This window comes from Struthio camelus, chromosome 9, assembly GCF_040807025.1.
Source record: "Struthio camelus isolate bStrCam1 chromosome 9, bStrCam1.hap1, whole genome shotgun sequence".
In the NCBI taxonomy this organism is placed as follows: domain Eukaryota; kingdom Metazoa; phylum Chordata; class Aves; order Struthioniformes; family Struthionidae; genus Struthio; species Struthio camelus.
The window spans coordinates 31654804-31677711 of record NC_090950.1 but is presented as its reverse complement, the minus strand read 5'-3'; the positions used below and the strand labels follow the sequence as shown (position 1 = coordinate 31677711).

General features: G+C 40.4%; 2 protein-coding genes across 7 annotated transcripts in view; both read left to right on the top strand.

The window, feature by feature from the left end:
* Window positions 1-622: 622 nt before the first annotated feature.
* Window positions 623-19292, top strand: MLF1 (myeloid leukemia factor 1). 5 transcript variants are annotated; one of them, XM_068954952.1, is made up of 8 exons: window positions 652-786; window positions 6326-6488; window positions 9899-9943; window positions 12643-12729; window positions 13697-13825; window positions 14936-15095; window positions 15685-15817; window positions 16972-19292. In XM_068954952.1, exons 1-8 carry the CDS (start codon window positions 740-742, stop codon window positions 17081-17083), a joined length of 876 nt encoding a protein of 291 aa, XP_068811053.1. In that variant the 5' UTR covers window positions 652-739; the 3' UTR covers window positions 17084-19292. The 5 variants fall into 5 exon arrangements, with proteins under 5 accessions (XP_068811057.1, XP_068811055.1, XP_068811056.1 ...); XM_068954951.1 differs by having other exon boundaries at window positions 12640-12729; XM_068954954.1 differs by lacking the exon at window positions 9899-9943 and having other exon boundaries at window positions 631-786; window positions 12640-12729.
* GFM1 (G elongation factor mitochondrial 1) overlaps window positions 19280-22908 on the top strand; it is a 27436-nt gene continuing 23807 nt past the window's right edge. Inside the window, exons 1-5 of one of the 2 annotated variants that reach the window (XM_068954949.1) lie at window positions 19280-19846; window positions 20319-20471; window positions 20947-21079; window positions 21306-21510; window positions 22223-22339. In XM_068954949.1, coding sequence (XP_068811050.1) covers window positions 19781-19846; window positions 20319-20471; window positions 20947-21079; window positions 21306-21510; window positions 22223-22339 — 674 coding nt within the window. In that variant the 5' untranslated portion in view covers window positions 19280-19780. Of the gene's footprint in view, window positions 19956-20318; window positions 20472-20946; window positions 21080-21305; window positions 21511-22222; window positions 22340-22908 lie in introns of both variants that reach the window. The other variant, XM_068954950.1, reaches the window with a different exon arrangement.

Sequence of the window (22908 nt, the reverse complement as noted above, 5' to 3'; positions counted from 1 at the left end):
ATGCGTGCAGGCCAATCACCCCGTGTTATTTAAAGCAGAAGCGGTTGATTCCTCACAGCAGTTCGTCGACCGCGTTTCTGTTGTCGTCACCTTAACTGCTGTGCTTGTAAAAATAAAGGGGCAGTTATTTTCAGATATTTAACGCGCCACATGCCTTGACAGATGGCTGCTTTTAAACTGTACCTGCCTCAGCGTACAAGAAGTATTTAAAATCCGAGGGGCAGTCTCGCAGCCAAGGCAACAGAAATCCTGGCTGCGGCCAGACAGCATCTCTAACGTCCCTTTCAACCGCTTCACTTCACCAAGCGCTAAATCCTACCCCTAAAACGCAGAAATTTTAATCCGGAAGGTGAGGCCTTCGCAGGGCTCACGCTGGCGCCGAGCAAATCGGACGCCGGCGGGGCTCGGCGAGGAGCCCGCTTCCCCTCACGGCCGGGCAGCGGCCGCCGGGCCCCGGGGCTGCCTCGGCGGCCGGTAACGAGCGAAGCGGAGGGGACCGACCCCGCCGCCGCCAGAACCTTCTGGAACCGGGCCGCGCGGTAGCGTCGGTTGCCACGGCAACCGCAGCCCCTCCGCGGCCCGCCCCCGCCTGTGTCGTCACGCCCCGCGGCGGCCAGTGGCAGCGCAGGCGCGGCCTCACGTGGAGGGAGGGGGGGGGAGGGCGGGAGCGGCGCGCGGGGTTGTTTGCCCCCACAGCGCGCGGGGCACCGGCCGGTGAGGAGCTGACGCTGCCGCCATCATGTTCGGGGGTTTGGGGCGCTGCTTCGAGGAGGATCCCTTCTTCCGGTGAGGGGCCCGGCCGCGTCCGCCGGTCCCCCGGGCTGGGTTGGGCTGGGGAGAAGGCAGAGGGGTCCGCCGGGCCCGAGGGGCTGCCCGAGCTGGGCGGTTGGCGCCGCGGGGCTTCGCCTGCCGGAGCCCTGAGGGGGCCGTTGTGCTTCGCGCCCCGCCGCAGCCGGCTTGGGAAAGCCGTTGGGGTTCCTGCGCGCTGCGCGGAGGGAGCGGGTCTCGGCGTAGCTCTGGGGACGGGGGCAAAACCGAATACCCGCGCAACTCACAGCCGGGCTGCCCGCTTGCACGGAACGAGTGAGCACGCTGAGGGGGTCACTTGAAATTATATAGGGGTTAAGGTTGTTAGCAGTGGCCTTAAATACCAAAGTTGTATCTTTTACTCCCTTACTTCTCGGGAATGCTTTTAATTTTCCCTGTCTCGTGTTGTAGTGAAGAGCTCTGTAACTATTTTACAGTGATATGCGCTGAGAAGAAATTGTTGTCTCCATTGGTTTGAGTTTCTTGACTTCTGTGGTGTTCTCTTTTTCAGCTTCTTAAAAATAAAAAAAAAAAAAAGGACTCTGGATGTTCTAGGTTTTGTGTTTTTTTTTTTTTTTTCCCAGGAGGCTGTTTCTGAGCTCCTGCTGTGGATACCTGTACTAAATACAGCAGTGGGTGTTCTTCTAGCATTAAAGCTTTGCAAATGTTTGTGTGAGAGATCACCTATGTTATTTAAGGCAAACCGTTTGGTTTTCTAGAACTTACTTCCAGAACATGTTGACACTTCAGTTAAGCAGAAGTGTTTTTTATTTCTATACCAAGGGTGCAGTGGTAGTGCTTTGGTTAGAGTATGTCTGTATATTCAGACTATAGAGTTAGTTTAATTTCCTGTGGGAATCTCTGTTTGCTTTTGGAGGGTAGGTTTAGATAATGTGTCACGCAGGTCCTCCGCTGGGGTGCTGGGAAAGCCCAAAAAGTTAAAGCATCTGGTTTGACCACAAATTTACATCTCTTGTCAGAAGCTGTAAACTGCAGCAGGCCCAAGAATGGGATCTGAGAACTCAGAGGAGCCTGGTGATTATAATTTTTTTAAGATGTGGAGCTTACCACGAGGTGCTTAATTACAAGCTAAGGATAATACCAGTGGGTGGACAAGGAAGGATAACGCATCAGGGCTTGTGATGTGGATTTGTTGGCTGTGTATCTCCTAGTTACAGGATATTCTAGCTGAGATTGCATTTGCACCTCTTAAAGCAGAATCTACTCCTCAGTTGCAGAAGCACACTCTTAGCAGTGGGATAGCTTTTAAAGCTGTTCAGAATTTGATTAGTACATTTGGTTGCTAGGTGCATGTGTGCTGTTTTAACAACTCCTTAGCTGTACTCAGGATACACTGCAGAAAACTTCAATGCACATATTCCTTACATGAAGTGAAATGAAAATAAAAGTGGAAGTTGTCTAATTTATAGTAACTTGCATGCTCAAAATATGCTTTCATGATCCTCTAAAGTATCAATTGCTCTGCTGTTGTTCATTTTTGGTGTAGCCACTGATACAGTTTAAAATTGGAGAGAAAGAGATTGCAGCAGATAGTGGGGGGGAGTGTGTGCGTGCGTGCAACCATGTGTGAAACAGAGGAGGGAGGCTGAGATTTGTTCTCTTGGCACTGTCCTTGCATATCTGTTTTACATATAGTTAAGGAAACGAGCTTACTACTTCAGATAAGGCTAAGATTAGCTTCCAAAAGAGTATATAATAGGCTTCTGTCACCTCACAAGGAGAGGTTTTGATGGCTGAACTGGAAATAGTGCATGGGTTAAAAGAAATGTCTCTGTCTCTGAGCAGCTGTCCTGGGGAAGCTCTAGTCAGTCAGCCAGCATGCTTCCAAGGCCCAGCTGAGTTTCCTCCTTAATAGCTTAGACAGGTGCAGAAGTTGAATCTCCTCTGCCAAGTGCAGTTGTCCTATGTTTTTGATTTACCATTGCACAACTCTTCTTTTATTGCTCCAGGTGTAATATTCAATGTGATTCTGCAGCTTTGGGCCTGCATAGATTTTTTTTTTTTAATTAGGAAGTTAAATAATATGAAGTACAGTTTTCAGAAATAATAAACTGAATTTATTGTTCTACATAATGGTTTTCAACTGAATGGGAATGTACAATGAAGTAAGGAGCAGCAATCATATTTTGTTACTCTACTCAGATACCATAATTGGTTTCAGCTGGAACAGAGAGCCTTAAACTTTGGAAGCTGAACTTGAATCGTACAAGAACCAACTCACCAACTGAGATGTGTCCCAGTGAAGCTCCTTGCTTTCATCTGTGATAGCATCTGGCTTTTCATTTTTAGTGTCGTCTTTTCTGTGTAGATGTATTTGTTTTATACCTTAACAGACTTGGAGGCTGAACCTTTGGCTTCCTTTATTGATCCCTTTCAAACACATGAATGTCAAGTGAAGGTCATATAGCTATCTGTTAGACAAGAGTGCAAGTTTTGTTACTGTAAATGACAAAACAACACATGTACAAATGGTTGATGTTTCCATTCAGAACTTAATTTTGGAAATAATTTATGATGCTTAATGTGTTAAGGATGCTAAATCAGTGTGCTTAAACCCTTATACAACGTTCTTTCTTTTTCTCAGTCGGTTTTATGGTGTAGTAGTGCCAAGTGTGTAGAAGTCATATGTCAGTCTCTTCTAAAAATCTTTCTTTACTCTAAAAAAAAAAGTCAGACTTTGAATTCAGATGTGATGAGTGGTAATTAAGTTAGGATGCTCTCCATCTGTTGCTGTCCTATAAAATCTGTGACTCAAATGAAGGACTTCAGGTCTTGGGGATATAAAAAAGACAAAAATATAAACACATATTAAATCAAAATGAGTGTGGCATAGTCCTAACTTCTGTAATTTTGTTTTGTTGTCAGAGACATCAAGATGGTAGGTCTAATGCCTTTGGCACCTTATCTACCAAACAGATACGCTGTTGATTTTCCATTGCTGTTTTTGTCTTGCTCAAGAACATGCAGAAACTGTAGTATTTCTTTGTAGGCTTGACAACATTAATATCTTTTTACATAGATATGTAAAATAGGCTCCCTATAATGTCCTTAAACTTGAGACGTTTCAGGGAATTGGGAGACTTTTCTTTTATTCCTGGATCGTCACTCCATAGCAGGTATCTTATTTCCCCATTTTGAATGCTAAGAAGCTGTGCTTCTACATTGTTTCAAGGCCCTTCCAGAAAAAACAAAACCCATAGCTTTAAATGCAAGTATGAGCGTATCAGATACTTGTGGTGGAAGGTGAATGGCCAACAGAAGTTGCCAGAGAAATAGAAATAAGGCAAAAAAAAAGAAAATTTCAGAAAGTATCACCTTTATTTTTTAATTCTCTGATTATCTTCGTTCGTAGGTAATGGGATAAACACATTATGAAGTTACAGTAGTGTGTGTATATATATTTGTTTTCTTAAAAAAAACAAGTTCAGACTTACAGTATGTTTGGTCTTTAAAAAATAAAAAATAAAACCCTTCCCAAGTTATTTAAGGTTGTTTTATGCAAGATGGGCTGTATTACAGCATGTTTGGCTGAATTTAGTCTGCGTATCTTCTTTATTTAAATTAAATTAAAAGTATGGAATCCTGTTTTGCTCATGCCATGTTATAGACTATTTTGACTGGATATCCTACTTCTTTTGAACTAGAAGGCGCTACGGTAAAGCTTTGTTATGCCTGAGTTATTGATGGAATACCATTTATTTGTATCTTGATAACTAAACTTATCGGAAGTTTGCGGTGTCAGAAGAAATTTTGTGGAGATGTGTGTACACTTTGGTAGTGCTTCTGTGCTTCCCTCATCTTGGCTTCTGCAGGGATTTTTGCATCTGTTCTTCATCCTGTGAAAAACAAGGGGACGCTTGCTCTGCGAGTTGCTTATCACATTTGGATTGAAGTTAAAGCTAGCGGTCATGTGAGTAGGGTAGACAGGGTCTGCTCACGACAGTGGAAAAAAATATTCTATGCTGTAATAGTCTGTCTACATTGGAATGACTTAAGTATGTGCATAGCTTAAAGGGATATTGTTGGGTTAAAGATTTCATTTGAGAATTAATCCAGTGTTACAAATGTAACTTTAGTGAAGGGAAATAACAGCTTCTGGCACAAGAAGAGACAGTACAAGGAGAAGAGGTCAGAGTGGCTACGCAGTATGAGACATAGTTTCCATGGGACTGGAGATGGGGCGAGGGGATCAAGCAAGCTGTTCAGGAGACTTTCAGAAGATGATTGTGTACTGAAGAAGTCAGAGGAGCAACCTGAAGCTTTTCTTATATGGAGGCAGAAGTTATGTCATGGGAAAGGTTGCAGTGGCCTAGAGGAGTGAGGTGTCTGGGGAATGCCAGGAAACGGGTAGAAAGGAAGATGAGGTGCTATTAAGACTGAGTAAACATACTTAGGAAATGACTGTTAACGTTACTAAAATGGTTTTCAGTGGAGTAGCAAAGGCAAAAATTAAAAGGGAGATGAAGAGAGGAAATTGAGCATTTTTTTTTGTATAAAGTAATAATTTGTAGCCTTTCCTGGACCATAGGCAGCAGTACTGAGCGTATACTGTGCTTCTGACATTGTATTTTATTCCTCTTCTGGCCTCAGTTTGAACTCTAGTTCTTTGCCAAATTAGAGAATGCAAAGAAGTGATTAATAACGGAGAGCAATGTTTTGCTTGCAAGTCAAGCTTAGGAATTATTGGTGGGGTTCTATGGCTGTTTGGAGACAAAGGTTGTTTAGAAGAAGGAGAGAAGAGATGAAGGCTAACAAGGAAAGCAAGATGATAAGAATTTGTCTTCCGAAGCAGAGAAGAGGGATGAAAGAACATAATTTGGGAAGGTATAAGAAAGAGAAAGCGAAGATGCAATAGTGGGTCATAAAATAAAGGAGAGAAAGCTGACTTGAATTAGTGGATGGTACAAATTTTCAAGCATGTGGAGTGAAGAGAGTGAAAAGTAGGATAGAACCAGCTAGGAAAATAAGTTGTGAAAAAAACCTCTAGCAAGACAGGATAAGTTCAGTGAGTAGGCCCCCCCTCCCCACTAACCTCCAAAAGACAAAAGCAAGGGGGGGAAAAAAGTGATTCTCTTCGTTTCAGGGGCTACAGGTAAAAGGAATTAAAAATTAAAATACAGGGGAGGATTAAATTCCTGGCAGATTCCCAATCTGTAGCCTGGAGTGAAGGTGGTTGTGAGCGGTGGAAGACTTCTCAAGAGATGGGGAAAGAGGAGAAAGAAATAGGGATGCCTGAGAGCATGAGAGAGTAATGAGGAGAGGTGAGAGGACAAAGAACTAAAATAGCCAACTAACTTGAGAGATGGGAAGCAAATTGAAAGGAGTGGGAGGGTCACTGAGGGTAAAAATGACTTCCTGATTGTGTTCTATTAAAGAATGTGAATAGAGAGCCATATGAAATGAATTTTAAAAAATCAGTTTTAAATTATTTCATAGCTGTTTTACGTAGCTTGGAATAACATGCACTAACTTTCTATCTGGAATGTCTCTTTTTCAGTGATCCTTTTGCCACGCATCATGAATACATGCGGCAGATGATGAGAAGCTTTTCTGATCCTTTCGGGCGAGAGCCGTTTCTCAGTCTAACAGATGGTAGGGAGAGAACGGTAGATCGAAGAACACACCATGATTCTCAGGTTGCTCTGAGAGGAAATCGTAGAGTAAGTTTTTTTTGTGGTTGGTTTTTTTTTTTTTTTTTCCTTCTTAATCTCTAGGATTGTTACATGGAGCTTGTACTTGCTGGTAATACACTTAGCTTCACATTTGCGTTTCGGTCCAGTGGAAAAGCAGGCCTGCAACCTTGGTCAGATTATTTTTATCGTTCTGAATAAAATGTGAATAATACCTCTTTTGATTCTGTAATAGCCAAATATCAAATATTTAAGCATTAACTTTGGCAAACTTATTTGTTAGAACTATAACACAATAAATCTGTGTGCTAGTAAATATTTCTATTTACTAAATGTTTATTTTAATAAATCCTATGTATTCAATGTTTCTATTGCAGGTAGGCATTAAAAATGTCCAAAGACACAGCCTTCTCTTGAATGTTTATTTCCTTTTTATGCTATCTGTACTTAAAAGTACCTTAGCGTATATTTATACCTTCACTCTGCCCTTTAATATCTTGTGTCTAGTTTCTTGATTATGTTAAAATATATGATTGCTTAAGCCTTACCTATAACAATGAGTTCACAAATGTTGCCAACTGATTTTAAGCACTTGTAAATCCATCTTTTTTGTTGTAGCAAATCCACAAAAGATAGTCTTAGGTACCAGGTGTAGTGTACCTTTACCAGAAGGTGTAGAGCTCTGCAAATTGTGTTGAGAGAGTCTGCAGGAAAAGGCGTGGTTTCTGTGGTTCCATTTGCTTTTGTATTCTCTTTGTTTTGAAGTGAGGGTAGTTACTTTATGTTGACTTAGAATAGTGTGGATTTAAGTTTGCGTAATTAATTGTTACGAGTCCGAATAATGTACTGGTAAATTATTAACACTAAATTTTCACTCTTGTATGTAAAAAGCCAAACCTGTGTTTCAGTTACCTAGACAGTATCTTTACAGATAATGTTAAACTCTTTCAGTTTCTTTATTTTGTGTAACGGCTTCACATTCTATAATTTTTACAATTCTTAAAATATTTCCTGTAGATGTATGGCTGTAAGAATTAAAGATGATTATGTAAACTGATACGAAGCCTAACATTCTTGTAAACACCCACTTAAAACTGAGAAGGAAGTTGGCAACAGTCTTTTACAGAAAGCACATTTTCAACTGTCTGACCGTGCAATGACAATTATAGCTTATGTTTCTCTAGCTAAACCTTACCTGATTTAGAAATGATATACATCTGAAGTTGTTTGAGTCCTGTATCCCTAACCACCTTCCCCCCCCCCACCCCCATCCCAGCTAAATGTTTTGCACTTGAACCCTCTTCTACTTTGTTTTTTAAGTCAGGTGTCATTCATTACTGTTTGAGTTCCAGGACAAAAGAGCTTACAGAGGGCTGTGGAACTTGGCCAGATTTTGTTGTTGTTGTTATTCAAACTTAGATATTTAGAGCTTAATAAGCATAGCTGAAGCAGGCTGTCACCTACAGGTCAAAAGGGTAACTGTCAGATTCTTTCCTCTGTGCTCACGTGTTGCCAGTTAGTTTCAAATATAGGTGTAGCTGGATCTAATTAAGGCATAATCTTTCCTCTGTTGAAGCAGGTTCTTAAGCCTTGCTTCAGTAGTTACTTAAAAATGGATGAGACTTTTCTTTTTCTTTAGAAAAAGAACATGTCAAAACCTACCCTAATGTTTTAGGATATTTTGGCAGTGAGACATAAATGTGAGGCACAGAAAGCTTTATCCGTGGTTATATAAATGAGTTAAAGGTGCAAGAGCACAGTGTTCTTTTGGTGAGTACAAAAGAATTCCACACTTGCTAAGATCTTTTGAGTATCTTTTAAAATTCCTCATGTTTCACCTAAGAGCTGTCCAGATGTCACAGAAAACTTCAGTACTGATTATTTGAGCTTTATAGTAGTCCTGAATTGCTTTTGCTGTTTTTCTTCCGGAAATGATGCAAGCAAACTTGATATCCATGTTTTCTTACATAAAAATCTAATTATATCTTTATTACTGTATCTGATACACTTTGTTAAATGTACTCATATGATTAACCTGTTGAAATTTGATATTTAAATTATAGCATAGGTAAACTTGCTTTGCAAGTGAGATAATCTGTTATTACAGCTCAATATGCATAGGTGGGTTGGAGAAATTAAAGCTTTTGGAAGTTTAAATGCAATATTTTTGAAAAACTTATATGACATTAAGTTTCCATCCCTGAGAAAGATTCCTTGTGTTAGTATAAAAAAAGTTAACTCTTACTGTGCTTTTGGAGACCATGGTGGAACTTGAACAGAAGCTTGGTCAATAGGACATCTGATTGTCATATGAAATAGGTAAATATTTAACAGCTTTCAATATCTTGTAAAATAAAGAATACTTAAGCGTTACTGTGACTAATAGCTCTAAATTTCCCAGGATGTCCTTTTGTACCTGATAGGATTATAGTCTTTTCTGCCACCACATACTAGACAGAACTACAGTCTGAGAGTTCATAAAGATACTCTGCAATTGGATAATTCCTTACTTTTGCACTTGCAATCATTATAAAGAGTTTGGTACTTCTGTTTAAACAGTCTTTGTTTAGGTAGCCTTTTATAAAACTCTCTCAGCTTAGTTTCCTGGAACCGTTGGTTTGTTTTCTAGCACTTCACTGCCCTGTCATATAGCGATATTCAATATGTGTTGGTCAAACAGGAACTGTATTTGCTGGTGTTTATAGCTACATCTATTTATACATCTACAGAAGAATATAACTTGCTCATGGGGGATTTATTAGTCTTCAGATGGTTCTATATATGATGATAGATTTACTTAGAACTTCTTTGCGGTGACCTTTAAGTCTGACTTGTCAGCAGTTTCAATTTTGTTTATTGCAAGAGGATCTATGGATATTTTAGAGAAATATGTTTATATTGCTAATTTTACATTGATGGTCTTGTAATACATAAAGTGCTTGTGAACAGATCAGTTGCATCCCTTTTTTAGCTCTAAAATTTACATCAGCCTCTTGAAATTCAGTTACATAAACTTAAGGGGAATATTGATTTTTTTTTTTTTAATCAGCTTTCAGTGATGGGTTCTATTGTGTGAATAGAATCAAGTGGTTTTTAGAGGAGCATGTGTCATCTGAAGTACTGTGCCTTATTTTAATTTCAGTGTAAAGGTTGTTATGGTATACAAACAGTTCTCAACTTTTAGCTTTAAGTGCTTCTAGTACATACGTGTGACTATGACTTATTAAATGTGGTAGAGTTATTGCTTTCTAGTTTTAAAATATTTTATCTCCTTATACCCAGAGACTGCTGCATATTATATGGTCATAGCGCACTATAAATTACCAAGGTGATCAGAAATACTTAATATCACCTGCTGTATATAAAAATGCAATAGATATTTCTGCTGTGCCTCATAATATGAACAATAACTAAAAGAAGCTGATCCTTTTTTTTTCCAGGCAGTAAGCTGCTCCCTCATGCCCTTTGCAGGCTTTGGTAGTATGGTTAGTATCCCAGGAGAAATAATCTGTGTAGCTCTTGCTAATGCATGCATACTATCTGCATAGCTAAAACGTGGATAAAGGCTAGCTTTGTGTGCTTGCAAATTGCTGTGGTTGGTGTTTAGAGACATTGAACAGCATAATTCTAGAATGCCTCTTTCTTTCTTAATGGAAATGGTGTGGTAGACTAAGCACTCTGATACCAGATTTGAAAAAGTTACTATTTAGCAGCTTGCTTTTGTGTCTGTTTTTGTCCTTGATGTCAGAGCTGACTCCCAGTGAATGAAATAAAGTGTGTTCAGGGATTGAATGCAGCCGTAGAGCAGATACCGCCGATCTGGAGCATGTTTGTGTCTGTGATATCCAACAGAACGTAGGTACCATGTCCAGATGTCTAACAGCAGAAGGCAATCTTCTGGAGTTACTGATACTTGCAGTGATCTGATTCACTAGAATGTCCATAACAACTGCCTAAAGGGTTAAACAGACCTTCAAAGCAGTTTCAACGTCTTGCTACTCAAGAAACGTCATTGAAGATTTTGTATACATGGATTTTACTTACCTTTGTGCTTAAACTGCAGGTTTTCCATTTAATCTCTTGCATATATGACTACTTAATCTCTTACATATATAGCTATTAAATGAATTAATATACATCTGATTATTTACATTTCCAGTAGTTTGAGGAATGTTGGATTTGTGTGTTGCTGGAATTGACAGTGCCTAGAAGCTTAACAGCCAGCATGCAGCATTTGCACCTCACTAGCATACTGCAGGCAGCGCTGAGGATGTCAGCAACTGAATGGCCTGGCGGGGTTTGGGTGGGTCCTGATGGCAATTCATGGTACTAGAGGAAAGGCATGGCAAAACCTGCTGTGCTGGAAGAGAGCCCAGTGAGGGTGCTCACGTGGCACTCTGCTGTTGTCCCAGCTTGCTGTTGGGAGAGCTTTCTCACCCCGCCGTAGTAGCTTTCATCATTGGAGTTGATGTATGCCATCAGCTACAGACCCTGCTAATAAAACCCTGTGCATGTAAGCCTGTCTTAACATCCTCTGTGCAACAGCGGGTCTTCTGCTTTCATGTAAAAAATAGTGACTGTTTTGTTGGGTACAGCTACAGGATCAAATAATTAAGCTGCTATTAGAATCACAAGCTGTTGTTCTCTGATTCTCCACATCTGTGTTATTTGAGTGATGTGCACCAGACATCTTTTGCAAAGGAACAGCTAATTTCTTGTGAGATGCGTCTACAGTGGGATTCTGAGAATGGCCTCCTTTGGAGGCAGCTGAAATAGAGGCCTGTCCATGCTAATATTAAAAAGCTACACCAGGCAAGGAACTTGCCCTGTGTATGAGCTTAAAAATCAGCCTCAGCCTAGAAGCTGAGACTGATTGTTTGCAGCTTAACAGCTAAACTGTGCAAATTTTATACCAGATGTTTTTGAATCCATTTGATGGAGCAGGATGGTCTTGGAAACCTTTTCTTGTTATTTCTCTACCAGAAGAGGACATAAGGACATAACCTGGTTTTGCTCCAATCTGGGCAGTAACCTATTAGCTTATGTGTCATTCTTTCTTCCAGGTCATCTCAAAACAATAGCTAAGCCAGCGAGAAAAACTCATTTTTTCTGTGTGTTGGTTAGGTTGTTCTCCTTTCATGGAGACGTTCCTTCTCGTATAAAGAGGTATTGTGTTATGGTGAGAATATTCAGACAGTTTGATTGCTCAACTTGCATGTGATTCAGAGGATCAAAATGAGGAAGTGATGTTCCATACTTAATGAGAGGATTCAGGCACAAAGAGTATCTAAGTGCGAATCCCAAAGTACATGTCATTTCTAACCAGTGCTAGGATCACATGGGGGTTTTTTATGGCTTTGCACATCCATTCTGTAACTTGCATGTTCCTTGCTATAGATGTGATTTTTGTTTTCATATGGTGGTAGGACAGGTGAGTCATTTTGTTCTGTTTGTCCCTAACTAAATTCCTTTCAGAAGTGCAATCCTGAGTTTGGTTTTTGAAGAGCACTTGCAGTGAAGATTTTGTATAGGAAAGTATAAGATAGTGAATTTCAGTTTTTACTCTATTTAAGAGGTGTGGTTAAAATACACTGTTTCTGTTTAAATTGCTTCTGGAGTATTTCATCTCCATCCTCCTGCTCCACATGGAATCCAGAGCTATGCCTAACAAGATCCTTTTCAGCAATGACTTGAGAGCAGTGTCTGCAGAACTTCACTGAGCACATCAGAAGTCTTCCCTAGCATTTTGTTCTGATTCTTTCCTGACCAACCGCTTCATGCTTATTATGGCAGGCCGCCTGTGTTAAGGGATTTGCATAATAAAGTTGGCTTGATCTTCCATAGGTCTGTAAGGTGTGGAGAGTCATATGATACTTTTGACTGTGACAGGAACTGACAAGCTAATTAGGTTAGAGAGTACATGAAAACAGTTCTTGCGAACTATCTGCAATATGTGCTTATTCTGACGTTTGAGTATGAAAAATCTCACACTTCCCTCTCTTCCAACATCTGCATCTTAACAGTCAGGTTCTCCCTGCTTGCTTTCAGTTTTTATATTAAAAAGATGCATTGCAGGCTGTGAAAACCTTGTTAATGCTCTGGTTTGCATCAAAACAGTGCATGTTAAAAAAACACCTTTAGAACTTAGTCGTCTTAATCTTCGTTTTTGACTGTCTTTCAGCAGGATTCAGATTTTGGGGAACCTTTTTTTGCAATGGACAGAATGATGTCAAATATGAGAAACAGTATGCTAGAGATGCAAAGAAAATTTGTGAGTAATTTTTGAAATTTGTTTTAAAATCATATTGGAAAATGACAGTGGTTTAAAATATAACGGGGGGGGGGGGAGGTTACTGGCCTAGAGCAGATAGTAAGAAAATATGCTCCACCCCCCAAATACTGTGATTATACTTCTCTGTGCTGTCACTGATAATTTGCTAACAACAGTACTTTAAATATGTGCTTGATTCTCTAGGGTTGGAACTGCTTTAAGTTGTCTGGTCTCTGGCTGTTGACAGAGCTGATACCTTAAGTATAGGAGGAGCTTAAAGTGTTACTTGACATCTTAAAAACAACAAACCCTCAAACACCTAAATGGCACCCTGTATATAGACTTCTTGAATCTGCATGTTCTGTGGAAATCGGTCCTTTTTCCTCTGGTTTTATTTGCAATGCTGTTTCTTCTACAGTGCTTGAAGATACAGCATCCATATGTGTTGACAGCATTGCTGAAAATATTTACTTTATTAATGTGGCCTTAAAAAAAACCTGAACTTCTTACACTCCTTATTAGATATTGTACATGGCATGACTGATCTCATAGGTTACATCTTCTTTAGTAAACTAAACCATGCCAGGAGAAAAGTTTGAGCAGTTGCTTATTGCTGACTAACTATACTCTTAATTTGTTGGCAGGTTTCCTAGCATGGTGAGACCTGCGCCCAGACAATGCTAGAATAAGAGTGAGGGCATATCATATGCCAGGGCCTGTTCCCGACAGGCATGTCCCCACTGAAGTCGGGGAGGAAGAATTAGAAAGGGGGGAAGGAATAAATGAAGACGAAAGGATCGATTTGTGTGCATAGAACTTCCTATGGTACCGGAACTGAGGGTTAACTTCTCAGGGGGCCATTCCTTTTCTTAGTGATAATTCCATTAAGATAGACTTAAAAGGTAAGAAATACTTATTATCCACAGGTTTTAACTTGTATTAATAAAAATGCATTGGTTGCTTGTAGGATGACCTGTCTGTCCATCCAGATGCACACACATTCAGCTCCTCCTCTGTGATGACGTATTCCAAAATAGGGGATGAACCACCAAAAGTTTTCCAAGCTTCAGCTCAGACACGCACAGCTCCAGGAGGTGTAAGTAGTCTTGAGAGACAGGAGAAAGGTGACATGTAATTGTCAGAATCTAAGTTAATCTATACCAAACCACAGTCTTCAGATCTCTTTACTGGAGGCAGTTACTCCTGTAATTTAGAAAAATATATGTTTGTAAAATACTGCTCTGTATGATATGCTTCTTAAGTTACAGTGGTGGTTTCCTCCCTGTAATTTGTGTATGTCTAAGTATATGTTTAGATAAATTGTATGCATATTGAAGACGGGAAAAACTGAGCGCCTGAGTTGATTCTGATCTCAGCGCCTGAACAGATCAACTGAGTTGATTTTCAAGGTGTCAGTGCAGGGACTTGCTATTTGCCATAATTAATCCACTTCTGTGCATTTAAAACTGTCTAAAACATACCGAAGGTTGTCTATTTATGCACAACATCACTTCAAATCATCCCATTTACTCGGGTACTTTTAAATGCTTACATAATGCTTCAGGTGACTCTGTCCTTTCATTGGCTTCCTTGCAGCTGTTGCATCTAATTCTGCTAAGAAATTTGAATTTGAACCCCGAAGCAAGGTTCATGAAAGACTATATGCAAACAGTAAAGGGCGTGCAGCATGATTGGCTGTGGGATATGTTCAAGCTCAAGCAGGCACTCAGTTATCAAAAAGGTTCTAATAATATACCTATGAACACAGTGATAAGTGGTCGCCAGGGTTTCAAGCCAGTCAACATTACAGCCTAGTAATTAGTTGTCCCTTCATGTTGAGAATGCTAGCATAAGCTATTATGCATCCTGTTGTCAAGGAGAATGTTGAAGACTTGTCTGCAGGTAGTATATTTAGACTAGGCCTGGCAGATTTTTTTTTTTCCTCCCCAACAATTAATATCCAGTATGTACCTTCCTTAAGCAACTTTAGCTGGTGTTTTTATTTTCTTTCTGTGGACAGACAGAAAGATATTACTTGATCTGTGTTTTGCTAGTCTATTTTCTGCTAAAGCAATAAATGGGACAATTGGAAAAGCCGGTAAAGCCTAATTTTATTTGAAAAGTAAGAACAAAAAACTTGGGGGAAGAAAAACTGATAGTTTTTTTGTTGCTGTTGGAAGAATGCTTATTTCCCTTCTTTGTACAGGTTAAGGAGACAAGAAAAGCGCTCAAAGATTCTGAAAGTGGACTGGAAAAAATGGCTATTGGTCATCATATTCATGATCGTGCCCATGTCATAAAAAAATCTAAGAACAACAAAACTGGTGATGAAGAACTGAACCAAGAATTCATCAACTTGGATGAAAGTATGTCTTTATATGCAATACTCTGGTTTAACACTGGTACTTCACATATCAATTTTGACGTTCCAGCTTGAGAGATCTTAAAAGGGACTCTTTTGCGGAAAGTGCTAAGTCTGCAAATCAAGATTCTGTATATTCAAGATTCTGATGTAAAGTGGACACTTATGATAAAATACCAGTTAGACTTGAAAACGTTGTGTTGTAATGATATAAGTGGCTCTGCTTGTACGGTAACTGCTTGTATTTGAAGATAACTTAAATAATATTTTATGGCTTCAAATGAACTTTTTGCACAATTGTATTTGCTGTGTGTTTATATGTCTATACTGCTTATGTCTAGTTATATTATATATATATATATAAACATTCATATACTTTTACAAAACAATGACTTTCAGTTTTTGATTTGTCTTCCAAATTTAAACCTACTAGCCATAGGCCTCTTGGTTATCTTCTACAGAACCCCTAGAAATAATCAGACATGGACCACAAGTTTAAAACCACCGTTTCAACAAAACTAACTTTCATTACGTGAGTTCTCCTGTCTTGTTTGCATGTATTTAAAATGAAAATAACTTCATCTGTTTTTCAGCTGAGGCCCAGACCTTTAATGAAGAGTGGCAGAAGGAGATTATGAAGTTCAAGCCATCTAGAACTAGATGCAATATAGAAGCTCCAAAATACAGAAGTATTCATCACGTACCCAAAGAAGATGGATCAAGAAGGTAAAAATTTCCTACCAGAAAAAGAGAAGGCTAGCAACAGAACGAAAGCCAATTCTGAAGCAATCTTTTTAACTTTATGAACAGACAATGCTAACTGGCAATCTGAGAAGAAATAGTAAGCTTTTGCTTTTTTGGATGATACCTCACTAACTATAAGGCAGTGTTTTGGTAACTAAACTTTGAAGAAATTCAGTATTTTGACTTTGAAAATTACATTATAAATTAATAAGCTAAAACGCCAGAGTGTTTTCTAGACAAGCATGTCAGTGCTTTAGCTCAACTATACACAAACACTTTAACTTTTGTCCTTCTCCCCTCTCATCGTTAAGCTGGGTTAGTTGCATTAAGATTAAATCCCCATGGAGGGCAAGGTTAACTTATTCTCTTGGTAAAAGGCAAGATAACTTTTGTAGGGGGTGTGTCTCTGACTCCAACTCTTTTTAGGTCAGGTCTCAATTAAGACCTCATAAAATGTGAAAATCGGGAGATCTGTGTAGGAACGAGCATTTTATCTGTAAAAGCAGGAGCTCCCCTGCATGGACTGTTTTCCATCAGTCTTCGGTTTTTCCCTCCTCACGTTGACTAAGTTTCAGTGGAAGTCGTGATGCCTTTATCAGTTTCATGTTTGGGAGGGAATGCTGTGAAGGCTCCTCTTCTGCAAACTGCACAAAGCACTTTCCCTCTGGCACCTCTTCAGTCCTAGAGGTTTACTACAGAGGCTGATTTACCTTCAACTTCAGCCTTGAAACAGAGCTGTTTCTCTGTCTCCTCATCAAGTGTGTAAGTTGAGGGAAATGGTCCAACTCTTTTCATTAATTGTTTTTAATTGGGGAAACTCGGATAATTCACTGTGTGCTTTTTTCTCTTCCCCTCCCCCCCCCATTGCTACCATTCCAAGCCTGTAAACAGTGTTCCTTGCATTTCTTCTCAAAAACATGAGAGCAAGTATAACTCGAGGGGAAAAAACTAGGTTGCTGAAGTTTCATATCTTCTATATCATGCTGGTAACATTACTACAGAAATGTAATTTTGAAGTTGTAAACTAGATTTAAGACTTCCTAAAATAACTAGACCTCCACATAAGTAGTGAACAAAATGCATATTAAAAGTATATATCACACAATGGTTTTGGTTTTAACTTTTGTTTGTTTCAGAGAGAAAGCGCTTACAAGAACAGCAATTGCAGGTTCCAGAGGACCCAAAGTTTCTTTGGAGAACCTCAGTGTGAAAGGATCACATGTCCCCATCAAAAGCAGCAAAAAATAAATGGTTTGCATGTCCTTTCGGATGGAGCTTCTTCAGAGAAGATAATGGTGCTGTTCATGTTTGTATAAGTATATGCATATATATATGACCAATCTCTGTTTTTTGTTTTACTAAGTATTAGGGTGCCTTTCTGCTGTAGTCTTTTGACCATTGAATGTTCTTTAAAACTCCAGATGCTTGGTTTAAACCATCTAGTTTCAATAAATTTGTTTAAAAGTACTTTCCACTTCAAAGCACTTTAATGAGATATCACTAATTCTGTTTAAAAATACGTTGCTTTGCCTTGCAAGGTTTTTTCCCTGCAACTGCACTAGTTGTCTCCAGCTTTTTAATCAAGCCTGATAATGAAACTGCTTTTTTCCACTGCTCTTTCCAAGAGAGCAAATTCTCTTTTAATTTTGTGTGGGTGAAACAATTGTTAGTTTGGGTTCAGCAAGACATCAATTAATTGCAAATTCAGTACACTATAGCCAGTATGTATTTAGCTTTAAAATGACATTGTAAATTATTATAGAATCCATAGATATATCTTCTTTAATATGAAGAAAAGTGAAAGGAATACTAAAATGATAATTAAATACTACTTAAAATTTAGACTTTATCAGTTTTCTTCTATTCGTACACTGCACTAGCATCTCATTTTCTGTGCCTAGGGTGTTAATTTTGTATTTTTGATTTCATATATTTCCTTTGGAGGTGGCCCATTATATTTCATTCTTGAAGATTCTCTGTAGTAGTTCTCAATTTTTCTGTAGTAATAACTGTGTCCTTCTAAAACTCAGCTGTAACTTAGTTCTTAATCAGAAAAGTATGTGGGAGAAATTGGTTCAGTAGGTAGTGGTTTGTTAATTAGATAATGTATAATTACTCCATTTCTTCTGTTCTGAAAAGCTAAAATAGCTAAGAGAAAAGCTTCCTGTATGCAAAGACAACAGATATGTTGTGTGATTTTTTTTTTTTTGTCCTGATCTAGCAGATGCAGAGGAATCTAGTAGATCTTAACACTTGATCTCCCTTGAGAGATTTTTTTCTCCCTCCCTTAATGTTTGGTTAAAGATTTTTGGTGTTCTAGAAGGAAGCAAACTGTGAGGCTGACTGAGAACAAGGAAAGTCTTTGTATCAAGTGTTGAAGTTCATATGCCATTTTGTTGGTCAGAATGGGCCCCAAGTTGTAGTGTAAATAACTTTCTGTAGACTATAACGTTATAGCATTGGTGCTATAACATGTCTTTCAGGGCTAAAACATTATAGTGCAGCCTTTTAATAAAAAGATACTATTTATATGATAAACAAAATATAAAATTAAATGTTTAAGTGAAATATTTGTATGACTAAAAAAGGATATGGTGCATCATTCTGAAGATTCCCAGATGATTTAACATGTTGATACTTGCACACTACTAAACATACATACTTCTGTTGAACTCTGTATTATTGAAAGAAATCATTTCTCTGCGTGCTTAATGCAACGACCCTCTTTCCGTTACGAGAGCAAGTCCTGGTGGTGGTGGTGGGTTCGTTGCTGAAATGTTCTCCCAGCAGCCGAGGCCCATGGGTTTACTCTAAGACATGGGGCGCGCTCCAGGGCAGGTGCGCACCGTGTCCCTGCCGCCGCCCCTGCTGTGTGAGCAGTAACCGCTGGCAGAGGGACAGGTCGAAAGCCACGTGTGATCCCTCAGTAATATTTGCCAGAGGGCGTTTGCCAGAGCCCTTAATCTAAAGGATGTTTTTACTCTACTTGCATGGTAACAGGATACAGTGTGGGGATTGATCCTCCATTTGCTGAAGACTGTACTGATCTCTCCATTAACTTCGTCAAAAAACGTAAGACCATGGAGGTGTTTTTCAGTTATGTCATGTGAATTTCCCGATGATAAAACTGCAGAAAACAACACTTTGAGTTTAATCTTTTTTCATGTGGTAACGTCAGAAAAAAATCTTTGAGAGATGGTGCTGTTTAACAGAAAATAGCATTTATCTGACCAGGTATTTTTACATATGCATGTACTGCAAGGGGAAAAAAAAAATTCTCAGTTGTATGTAATTGAGAAAACAAGTACATCCTGTGATTGTAAAATTGTAGTGGAAAGAGGCTAATGTTCATTACAGGTTACTTTGTTGTGCAAAACAATATTCTAAAGTGTAATGTGAGAGAAACTGTTCTACACAAACACCTGAAACTAATTCTTTAATAAAGAGTTATCTATTATTTAGGCTCATTGTTTGCTTTACTTTACAAAATGGCTTGTGCATTATTTACTTTGGGCTGCTTGGAAACACTTTTATAGACGACATCAATAGCGATACAGTGAGGAAAAAGTACACATCTCAGCTTCCCGAAGGAAAGCATGCAGTTATTTTAAAAAAAAAAAAAAAAAAGGTTTGGTCCAAGGAAAGAGAGGGGGGTGTTGAGGATCTGAGTGCAGGCAACGGCCAGCTTACTTCTCTACTTTAGAAACCACGGTCTGGGTCATTTGCGTGAGAGACTAATGAGTCCTGGTGTCCCCCTGGCAGCTGGGGGGCTGGAGGACACAGGTTCCCCCTGCGCTGTAAGCGCTCCCATACGCCTCCCAACTCCGCACCCGGTTCACCTCCTGCGCTGTTCCATGCGTCCCTCCGTGTCAGCTCCGCCCGCATGCGCGGCGGCGCCCGGAAGCGCCGGGGAGCGGTGTGACTTTGGGGGCCGGGGCCGGGGCCATGGCGATGCTCGTGCTGCGGGCGGCGCGGGCCGGCGCGGCGCGGCGGCGCCAGCAGCAGCAGCAGGTAACGGCCCCGCCGCCGCCGCCGCCATTTCGTGAGGGGTCAGAGGCCGGGCGGCGCCGCGGCGGGGGCTGCGCCAAGCGCCGTGGAGCGCAATATCCGAGCGAAAGGGGTAATAGCCGGGTCTGGCGGGCAGGCAGCGAAGGGAGCGGGCGCGGGAGGGCGCCGCGTGGCGAGTCTCGCCGGCGCGCGTGGGTCACGGGCAGCGCTTCCCTGTTGGCTGTGAAATGGCGGCGGGCGGCGCGGTGGGGGCCCGGCCCGGCCCGGCGCTGCGTGTGGCGACCTGGTGTGAGGGAAACGGGGAGCTTGGCGGTGCCTGCGCCTTGCATTGAATGACCAGAGCGTTACAGCAAGCCTGACCGCGCAGGGGTTTCGTTTGTTTCTTCGGGGTTTTTTTTGTTTTATTTTGTTTTTGTTGTTTAATCGGCGCAGTGCATATTGACGCATCTGACCCCCTCTTCTCGCCTCCTCCCAGCTTCTCCTGAGCGCCTGTCGGCGGTGCTCCTCGGCGCTCCTTCCCAACGAGAGGATCCGCAACATCGGCATCTCCGCCCACATCGACTCGGGGAAGACCACGCTGACCGAGCGCATCCTCTTCTACACCGGCAGGATAGCGCAGATGCACGAGGTCCGTTGTCCGGGCAGGCCGGCACGCGCCAGCGCTCCCCGCGCGCCCCTCGCTCGCTGCAGCCCTCTGCTTTCAAAACGCTTAAAATCAAACTTTTAAGACTTATTTCTCCCCGTCTCTGGTGAATACGTGACAGCAGACAGACGTTGCTCTTGATATGGTCAAAGATGACTGTGAGAAATGTAATTTTTAGCTGTGGGTGTGTTATTTCATTAAATTTGCAGTGCAGCAGAATTTGCTGCATCTTTTCAATAACCTTTTCCAGGAATGACCCTCAGAAGGGCAAAGTACGTTAAAGTTGCAGATGAAACGGCCAAAAATTCCAAACTTGTTTGTGGTTCAGGAATAGCAAATGATTCCACTTTGCCTTTTTCCAGCATGAAGGGTGATGCTCACTGTATAAAGCCTCACTCCTGCTCATGTAAAATTCTCAGTAGACTCTCTTGGACTCATATATACATGTTTTTTTTCTAAGGTGAAAGGTAAAGATGGAGTTGGAGCCATCATGGATTCTATGGAACTGGAGCGACAGCGTGGAATCACGATTCAGTCTGCGGCAACGTATACCATGTGGAAGGACACCAACATCAACATCATAGACACACCAGGTAGTGTGTCTGAAAGCTCTGAACGCTTTCAGATCGCTGTTCCTTCATGTATACAAAGACTATGATACTGTCTTTGCGTCCATTAGTCACTTGAATTGGGTTAAAGTGGCTCTTCTTGTATAGCTGAAGACGGATTTGATTGGATCTTGTTTTTTCCTGTAGCTGTGAGAAGACAATTCCGTATTACCTTTTATCATGAATAACGGCTTTTTTTTTTGTTATTCAGGACATGTGGACTTCACAATTGAAGTGGAAAGATCTTTGAGAGTCCTTGATGGAGCTATTCTGGTTCTCTGTGCTGTTGGAGGAGTTCAGTGCCAGACAATAACCGTGAACAGGCAAATGAAACGCTACAGTGTGCCATTTTTAACATTTATCAATAAACTGGACAGACTGGGCTCTAGTCCAAACAGAGCAGTACAACAGTTGAGGTATTTATCACTCTAAATTAGTTGTGAAATAATTCTAAACTATTCACATAGCAGGTTAACGCTAGAATATTGAAAAAAGTTCTCTTGTGGAGTCTGTAGTTGCAGCTTGGAGGATAATCTATGTTTTGAGGTTAAATCTTAATCTAACCTATAACAATTATCCATTTTTCCCCAAGAAAATGGAGCAAAACAAATGTTAGTGTCAGCCCAGACTCAACGGAGTCTGAGAGTCGGGAGTCTGGCATTTATTTTGATGATGGAACTATCTTTGGAGGCAGTTTATATTTTATATTCATTTTTCCTGGATACTGGTAGCAGGTGTACTGTGACTCACAGCAGGGAGATGACACAAGACTGGACAGTTTCTAGTTCAGACACAAGAAATGCTGCCTGCCTCTTACCTCTTATTTTTCTGTTTGTAATTTCATCCATGCGATGCATGCATTCATGTGCATTGAGAGAGAAGCAACTCCCATAAACAAGAAATTGATCTGAAACCAGTAGATATATTAAAACGCAACCAGACATTTTTCATCTGTGTTGGTAGATTCTGGCACTGTCGAAGGAGCAAAATACATCGATTTTAGTGAAACATAGTAGGAATGGGATGTTCTTCATGGAGAACGTATATAATATGTTCTCCATAATATATAATAACATATATCTAATTGCTGCCTTTCTTGAGCTAATTTATATTTGTTCACTTTTTCAGATCCAAGTTAAATCACAACGCAGCTTTTGTTCAGATTCCAATTGGGCTGGAGGGAAACTTTAAAGGAATTATAGACCTTATTGAAGAAAGAGCTATATATTTTGATGGTGCACTTGGGTAAGTGTTGTAACTTAAATATTCCTTATGCTGAAGCCACTATTTGTATAGGTAATGCTGAAATGCAGAAAACTATAGCTGATGAAAGAAAACACTATTTGGGAAATTAGGGATGTTGCTTGTGCCTCGGGCTAAGGTATCAACTTTCAGCTCTACAAGTTACAGCAAAATAATTCTGCGGGGTCAAGTTCAGTGCAGCTGGTACCTGCAGCATGAATTGTTTGCTAACTGCAGGAGTATGAAGGGATGGCAGACACACTTGCTTCCCTGAGAAATAGGAGACTTGCTTCGTGGCTGGCACCGATAGTGTGTGTTTTGACATGAGATTGACCAGGGGGAAGATAAGATGCGGGTGAGGTTGATGAACAGGTTATCCTGCATCTTTGCAAACTCCTGCCGTGAGCGGGAAGAAACCCTTCCCTGCTAAAGCATCAAAGATACCAAGTTGACATTCTTATGTGATTTTTTTTTGATATCCATGTCAGTGGTGATTTTTTTTTTGATCAGGCTGGTCATCACAATCATTAGTGATTCAAAGCTTGATTCATACAGTATTTTCTTAGAGTAGT

Bases quoted from the DNA above. Each gene is read 5' to 3' on its own strand.
- MLF1 (XM_068954951.1), top strand. From the start codon at position 740: ATGTTCGGGGGTTTGGGGCGCTGCTTCGAGGAGGATCCCTTCTTCCG. The intron at 6,489-9,898 runs GTAAGTTTTTTT...TTTTTTTTCCAG, and splicing joins CTCTGAGAGGAAATCGTAGA to GCAGTAAGCTGCTCCCTCAT. The intron at 9,944-12,639 runs GTTAGTATCCCA...ACTGTCTTTCAG, and splicing joins TTGCAGGCTTTGGTAGTATG to CAGGATTCAGATTTTGGGGA.